We start from the raw sequence: 7,794 nt of genomic DNA on the forward strand, positions 1-7,794 counted from the left end.
AGAATACAACGGAGAACCTGCATCTCAACAGATGATCTAACGCATCAGGCAACAGTTTTCTGATCGGTATCTAGTAGTGCCCTGATTTGGCGAAAACCCGTCGTAACTCTGGATCAACAGAATGTCGCGGTGTTGGGGCAAACGAGCACATCCAAATGCCTAGATTATTATCGTCATCGTAGCCCTAAGATAGGTGGCATTAGACAAAAGCGTATCACTTCGTCCACCTGTACTTCTTCGCCGCCTGGTTTTCGATGAGCCGGCGTGCGCCAAAATTATACAATATATGCCCAAGTTTGTGTCGGAAGGGCATGATGACAAGTCGCTCTCCACTATCAACAGCCTCAATCGCCCGTTGGGCAACCTCTTCCGGCTCGAGCTTCTTTTCTTCCAACTCGGGCTTGTCGTCCTCGTCCGGAGCTGAAGCCCGGAAATTGGTGTTGACGGTACCGGGACAGATGAGGGAGAAGTGTAGGGCGGGATGCTCGATCGCGAGCGCTTGGTAGAGCATTAGGGCGCCGGCTTTGGTGGAGCCGTAGATCGTGCGCGTGGGCGCGGGGATCAGCGCGCCAGACTGCGATTGCTCAGCGTGAGCGCGGAACGGACGCGGAGCACTCACAGAAGAGATGAGCATCACAGCGCCGAGCTTGCTTGTCCTTTCCAGCATAGGGAAGAACGTCCCCGCGACCAGGGCGGCAGCGACGTAGTTGATCTCGGACACGTTCCGTACGATCTCCTGTAGATGGGCGAGCCCTTCGGAGGAGGCATCCTCGTTCGACCCTTGGACGCCGGCGTTGTGCATCAGCGATTTGAGCGAGGAGATCCCAGCGGAGAGAACGAGCGTGTCCAGTCCTCCCCATGCTACGTGCCGTCAGTACCTCTCCGCACTTCCACGAAAGAGCGCACCGTCCTGCACCGCCTGCCTAACCCGTACTAGATCGTCCACACTCGCGATGTCCCCTACGAGGGAGATGACCTCCGGCCCCGCCCCCGACCCCGACCCCGACCCCGACCGGGACTCCGTGGTTCCGGTCTTCTCACCAGCGCCGCGCTTAGGGAGGAGAGAAAGACACTGGCCCTTGACTTCCTCTAGACCGGCTTCACTTCTTGCGACGATGCATACCCGAGCTCCTCGTTTTGCGTAGAGGAGGGCGATGGACCGGCCGATGCCTGTTTCTCGTCAGCCGCGGTTCTGAATCTTACGACCCACATCTCGCATCCCGCGTCGCCCCTCACATAACCCCCCTCCAACAGCAAGACCCCAGCAGCCCTAACCCCCCCAGCATCCCCCGCAGACCTCCCCAACACCCCCCTCCCAGAAAAAGCCAACCAACTAACTCACCGCTCCCCCCACCCAAAACGAGCACCCTCTCTCCCCTCTTCCCCACCCTCTTCCCCCTCTTCACGTCACTCGACATGAGTAGGTAGAGCAAAGCCGTCGATAAGACGAAGTAGAGTACTGCGCTGGTGTAGAACTGGGGTGTGATTGGCATCTTTTCCCCCAGGGGCGGAGGGCGGAGAGGGGATATGTATGCCGAGCTGTCGCAGGTGCTATATAGTCACCCCCTTGACTAACCTACTTAGGCCCGAAGAAGCACGTGATCCTCCTTCCATGGGGGTGGTGCATAAGGGAAATCAATTAGCACAGGGAAAGGGCCTGGAAACCCTATCAGAAACTTCAATTCAATCTCCAGCCTTATATGCTGCCTAATTGCTTACTTCAATTCTCCAATACTCAATAGAAGGGCCATGAAAATACTTTATATTATGAGGTATTCTCAATTAATTAGGAATGTGGACTACTTGGCACCTCTACGAGGTTGGACGATGCAGCTGCAGCACGTGCAAGTTGGACGCGGCAATTCCTCCACCATGGGCCTGGACAACTACGAGTAAGTATCCCAATACCATAATATTAATCCACAAGTATCATCTTCACCCAGTCGACACAGTCCAGCAAGCAGGAGCACAGTGCCAGTGCACATTATCCCCCTCATCCGGGATGCGGGGCAGAGAACCCAAGTTGCACCCCGCACCCCACAACCCGCACCCCGCACTTTGCATGTCTCCTGCTCTCACGATACCATACCTCATGTACCTCAAGATCCTGGTGATCTTGGGCGACCAAGCACGAGCACGCAAGCACGCAAGCACACAAACACGGGGCTCATAAGACATCTTTCATACAACACAGGATATCTCCGCTCATTTCAGCCCATGCAGCCATGCGGCATGGGGGAGAACATGAGTGCAAACGGGGGAAAAGGACGCGAATGAAGCGAAGCAAGACAAACAGGAGCCAGAACACAAGAGCGAAGAGAGACGTTTTCAAAGAAAGAAAAGAGGGGGGGAGAACGGTAGACCCGCGTCAGAAGAGCAGGCGTGCCCGACATCGAACGGTTTAGAGAGGAATAAGGGAGAGGAATAGAGAAATAGAGGGCGAGGGTGGTGAGGGAGGGAAGGAGGGATAAAGATCAAGATCGCTACATTTCATATCGCATTCGCCGTATTCTGGTCGGATTTTGGTCGAAATCGGGATCGGGATCGGAACTCTTGTCGGGGACGTGCTTTCTAAAGGAGCGTGCGTCGTCCGACCCTTCAACCGTTCGCCAACGGCCAACCGAACCGCCAACCACCAACCACTTCAACCACTCCAACCGCTGCACTAAGAACCAGAACCAAGTAGAGACAGAGCGCCCCAGCAGGCTCACCCCCCGAGCAGAACAGAGCAGAACAGACCAGCTCACGGCGCCAACCCCGGCAACACATGCCTATGACCCTTACTCCCCTCCCTCAACGGTTCCGTACAAACCTCCACGTTCACAAACCACTGATCCCTTAAACAATCCTCGATCAGCGCTCTCTGTTTCGGGTCCGGCTCTAGCATCTTCCTCAGGAGCGGTCTGCAAGCTCTGGGCGACAAGAGGGAGACAGTAGGAGGCAGAGAAGAGGGGTTGTTCGATGAGGAGCTGAGACAGGCGGCGGAGTACGCTGCGTACAAAGGGTCTGTGAGCTGGGCGACTCGCCAGGGGAGTTCTTGGAAGTGTAGGCAGTAGAAGACGATCGCACATGCCCAGATATCGACCAGTCTTGCGTCGTACGCTGCTGGTTTCGTCAGTACGTCTCTTATACTATACCATACCATACCGGGAGGCAGGCGGGGGATGTGGAAGGAAGGAGGAAGGGACGTACGCTTGTTAAGGAATTGTTCGGGAGCGATGTACGGTTCTGACCCGCAGAGTCCTGTACTCATATGGATCGTCGCTTCCCAAGGCAACCTATACACCGTCGAAGCTCCATAGTCTCCAATCTGTGCATGCATGCATCCCATCAGCGCCCCCGTACCACCAGTGGTGGGGAAAGGGAGTTCGCGCACCTTGACATGACCTTTGGCGTTGAAGTACAGGTTCTCGGGCTTGATATCCCTATGCGCCACCCCCTGCGAATGGAGATAATTAACGCCTCTCAATATCTGTCCAAAACAGCACTCCACTTCCTCCCTCGACATGCCTCCTTTCTTGATCGCAGCATAAAGGTCTCCCCCAGCACAGTACTCCATCACTTCGCACCAATGGTGTTGTTCGTCTTGCACTAGGTCGACGGTCTCGACGACGTTGATATGGTGGAGCGTGGAGGAGATACAGAATTCCGCGGTGAGCTTCTTGACGTATTCTTTTTCCGTCTCGTTCTTGCGTCGTTTCCTGAATTCCTGCATGCACAGACATGGTCAGACTCGCCCCTCCCTAGCGCTCACATCCAAAGAACGGCGCACCTTGACAGCATACAGCTTCTCCTCGCTTCCCCTCTCCCACTTATGCGCAAGCCTAACGACACTCGTCGCCCCCTTGCCAATCGCCACCTTCTCACAATACCCATACTTCTTCGTCAAGCTCGCCACGCTATCCGTGCTAAGCCCCACCGGCCCCGGGGGACCATAAGCAGAGGGCGCACCGCGCTCGCTATCGCTCTTGCGCGAACTCTGACTTGGCCGCCGGCTCAGTTTCGGGCCAGAACCGATAAGTCCCGCAAGGGTGAAGACGCTTTCCGGCTTATGCTTCTCCTGCCTAGGGACGGAAGGTTCCCTACCCGAACGGACGCTGGGCGCACGACTCGGTGGGCGGGAAGGCGGTGCTCCCTGGGGGAGAGCAGACCCTTCCCTCCAAGCGCGAACATGATCGTGCGAGCTGGTCTGGCTGTCTTCTTCCATTCTCGGGCTACGCGCTGCTCCGGAATGCGAGTGGGCGTCACTCCCCGGGCTCGGGGGGCCTGAGACGCTCACAGCGGTGGGAGGGGCACTCCCGATGGGAGGAGCGTCTTTCGGGAGAGAGAGGCGGTCGATGTGCGCGTTTCCCGTGCCCGCTCCCGTCCCGGTCATGGAGCTTACGTAGGCGTCCTTTGCTTCTCTTGCTGCTTGGGTATCTCCGGACTTGTCAGATTTACCAGAGAGCATGCGCTTGAATATCCCGTTTTGCTTTGGTGTTGCGGGTGCGGGCGCGATGGAAGGTTTGGCAGTAGGGACTCCGTTAGTGAGGAGATCGAGAGGTGGTTTGCGGGTGTCATTGACATACGCCTTGGGAGGGAGAGGAGTAATAGGTTTAATGGTCTGAGTGATGTGTACTTTTGGATTGTCGGTATCAGGGTCGTCTTCCTGTCCTGGTATTGAGCTTGAGCTTGCTGTTGAGGCAGTAGGAGCAGAGAGAGAAGCTGATGGAGTGTCGTCTGTTGTTGATGACATTGTTGTATAGTTGAGGGTATTGAGGGTGAGTGGGTGAGTGGATGGGTGTGATGAGGGTGTGTTACTGATATGGCATGATGGGGAGAAGGGGGGAATGGGGTGGATGAGGTGAGCAAGAGAGAGAGCAGTGACGATGGATGGGTGAGTGGGTGATGTAATATCCTCTTCTCCCTATTAGACGGAGATGATTTACTCCGATAAGCCGGCGAGTGAGATGAAGAGAAGAGAGAGAGAGGACAGAGAGAGTAAAGACCCGCTGGAAGGCACTCGCACTTCCTTCTCACTCCCCTCACTCTCCCGCTCATCGCTCATTGGCTACTTTCACTGTATAACAAGGCAGTGCAATGGAGGAAGATTAGCACCCGCTTCAAAGGATGACGTACCCCTTGGAGTGCGGAGTATGGATCGGAGTTGCACGGAACCAGTTGGGACAGCGACGGGCCGAATCGCCTCCGATTGACAGTTTACAAAGGTTAGCACTCCGCTTTCCCGGGCACGTGCACCTCTATCACATTATGTCGTCAACAACAACACCACTGGTTGGTATGCAAGGCACGAGACGGGAGACACAAGGCACGACCCGGGGGGTTGAGAAGATGGTGAATGATGGATGATAGACGCTCAAGCCTGTCTCAGGGTTAGGGCTTCAGAGGGATAGTATACAACATGTCCACCTACAGTACCCTAACAGGCGGTACTGTAAGCACCCACACCTGCCAGATCCTAAGCGTACCACCCATCGCCAAGGTACAACGAACCGCCAGGGATTGCGGTTCATATTCGGTCGATTAGGCCAGCACTCCGTGCGTACTGTATTGCTGAACAAATGAGCGCAGGACACGTTTATATTGCTCATCTTTTCGATCGTTTCACGCGCTTCTCCTTTCGCATGACCGCAAATGCATGATCCTACTTGCCCCGTGCAGAGATAACCCGCTTTTGGTTACAATCCTTCCAGCTGGTAATCCATCACCTCCCACTTACCCTACCTCCCGTTCGAGCGCCTCGCAGGACGGGTCTCATACGGGTACGGATACGCGCTACGCTGCCTCATCGTGTAATAAGACGTACTCTCTCGTACTCTGCCCGAATCGGATCACTAAACCCCACCTATCAGCTCCGGTCCAGCAAGGTAATGCAAGACAAGGCCATGAAAAGCCACGGAAAGGCAAGGCTACGCAAAGGCAAGGCAAAGCAAAGCAAGAGAACAGGGCTCACCATCCTTCTCCTTCAACTCATAAAACCGGCTCTTCGGCACCTCCTGTCCATTCACAAACGTCCCATTCGTAGAATCCAAATCGATTATGAACGGTCTACCCCCATCATCAGCATCATTAGCCTGAGCAAGGGTGTGCTTGCGCGGGGAGGGGGGCTCACTTGACTGTAGATTGGGAATCTCCATATGGGTTCTTGGATGTTATGCATCGGTATTGGATTACTGCGTGTTGTTTTGAGCAGGAGGGGTGGTCGATCGGGATATCCGATACCTATTCTCCCGTCAGAGGTCGATCACCACGCACGCAACACGATTGCAACTGCGATTCCAATTGCAGGAAAAGAACAAGACTCACCACCCGATCCCTGCCTACCAAATACGCCGACTGCCTCCCAATACTTAACATCTCCACCTGCACATCATGCTTGAACACATACAGCCTCCAGCCCACTTCCGGCCTGCGAGCTTCGGGGGGTTCGTTATACTTGAGGAGGACGCCGTGCATGGTGTTGGTTTCTGCGGCTAGGGCGCCGGAGGGGGCGAAGTTTGGGAGGGACTGGGGGTTGGCGGCTGCTGGGGGGGAGGGGGAACGGGGGTGATTGGAGGGGGGGAAGGGGGAACGTGCGCGACTGGAGGGGGGGAAGGCTGCTGGAGGGGAAGGGCGGCGCCGCGCAGGGGGAGAGCGGGAACTTCGGGCACGATCCTGCTTCCGGTCCTGTTCGTCTCGCCGCCGATAAGCGCGGTCATCCCTCATACGACCAGGTCGGCCGTCTTTGTACCTCTCACTCTCTCTGTCCTCCCGTTCCCGGTCCCTATCCCGTTCCCTATCACGATCACGATCATGATCCCGTTCTCGTTCTCGTTCTCGTTCTCGTTCACGCGGCCTATCCCCATCTCGCTCTCTCGTCCTGCGCCAATCCCGATCCCGATCCCGATCATGATCTTCATCCTTCTCCTCCTCTTTCACCCTCTTATACCTCTCCTCTTCCTGCTTAACACGCAGCTCTCGTCCTCTGTCATACTCCCGCTCCCGCTCCCTCTCTCGTTCTCGTTCCCGCTCCCTCTCTCGTTCCCGTTCCCGTTCCCGTTCCCGTTCCCCTTCTTGGGAGTCGCGATCCCCTTCACGGACTTTTGTTCGCCTAGGAGAAGGAGAGTCTTGTCGGTCTCGTGCAGGCATGAGGTCTTCCAGCAGAGGGCAACAGAAGTGAGCCAAGTAGTACTAGCACCTTTGCTAGCGGAAGCATCTTTCAGTCACGCTTTCGCCGCGGAGGCTTTCCCTGGGGGTAATTCCCACGGCAGCGTTATGGAGCAGATAGTACAGCTGTACAGACAGATTATGTCACTCACCAGACTAGCAAACATGGTGTAGTATGCCAATCTCTTTCACTGTAAAGGGAAAAAATCCACCCCTTCCCTTTATTCAATTGAACCCCCAGGTCTGCCTCACTGTTCCTATCTAATACACATAAGGCAGCCTCTATTCAACCTATTACTTTTCTGCCAATATCCTATCCCAGTCATAGTCCTTACCCAGTCCCCACCACAGCTTTGGCTTTGATACCAATGCACTTGAGGTCAATGCTCCACTACTCCCTGCTGACTCTTCTGTCTTCTTCATTGCCTTGGCAGCCAGGATATTGGAAGGGGGGGGGGGGATGGGGTTGAGAGGCACTTGTCTAGTGCATGACCTTTCCCCTTCTTCCTGAGTTGGAGTGGCTGCAATCTTTTCCCTGAACCATGCATGCTTCTGGGAAGGGGGTAAATACTGTTATTGCTGTGGAGCACTGAGCTACCTTTCTTGGCTTTGTCACATGATTGGGCTTCATTCCTGCAGTAGAAGCAT

The 7,794-nt window shown here is 55.3% G+C and overlaps 3 protein-coding genes across 3 annotated transcripts; all 3 read right to left on the reverse strand.

Annotated features, from left to right (window-relative positions):
- Positions 1 to 166: 166 nt before the first annotated feature.
- Positions 167 to 1,524, reverse strand: DACRYDRAFT_67627 (NADP-binding protein). Its single transcript, XM_040775851.1, has 4 exons — positions 1,343 to 1,524; positions 907 to 1,170; positions 620 to 861; positions 167 to 574 (listed from the first exon to the last, which is right to left on the reverse strand). The coding sequence occupies exons 1-4, from the start codon at positions 1,491 to 1,493 to the stop codon at positions 215 to 217; spliced, it is 1,017 nt and encodes a 338-aa protein (XP_040627771.1). The 5' UTR covers positions 1,494 to 1,524; the 3' UTR covers positions 167 to 214.
- Positions 1,525 to 2,743: 1,219 nt separating this feature from the next.
- DACRYDRAFT_53532 (Pkinase-domain-containing protein) lies at positions 2,744 to 4,207 on the reverse strand (the record flags this gene model as incomplete). Its single annotated transcript, XM_040775179.1, has 4 exons — positions 2,744 to 3,102; positions 3,193 to 3,310; positions 3,377 to 3,709; positions 3,773 to 4,207. The coding sequence occupies 4 exons, from the start codon at positions 4,205 to 4,207 to the stop codon at positions 2,744 to 2,746; spliced, it is 1,245 nt and encodes a 414-aa protein (XP_040627772.1).
- A 1,114-nt stretch (positions 4,208 to 5,321) lies between these two features.
- Positions 5,322 to 7,105, reverse strand: DACRYDRAFT_80322 (SMAD/FHA domain-containing protein). The gene is made up of 5 exons (XM_040776441.1): positions 6,307 to 7,105; positions 6,113 to 6,222; positions 5,954 to 6,048; positions 5,414 to 5,834; positions 5,322 to 5,362 (listed from the first exon to the last, which is right to left on the reverse strand). Exons 1-4 carry the CDS (start codon positions 6,703 to 6,705, stop codon positions 5,776 to 5,778), a joined length of 663 nt encoding a protein of 220 aa, XP_040627773.1. The 5' UTR covers positions 6,706 to 7,105; the 3' UTR covers positions 5,322 to 5,362; positions 5,414 to 5,775.
- Between the last annotated feature and the right edge of the window lie 689 nt (positions 7,106 to 7,794).

The sequence above is a fragment of the Dacryopinax primogenitus genome, assembly GCF_000292625.1.
Source record: "Dacryopinax primogenitus strain DJM-731 SS1 chromosome Unknown DACRYscaffold_11, whole genome shotgun sequence".
NCBI classification, from domain to species: domain Eukaryota; kingdom Fungi; phylum Basidiomycota; class Dacrymycetes; order Dacrymycetales; family Dacrymycetaceae; genus Dacryopinax; species Dacryopinax primogenitus.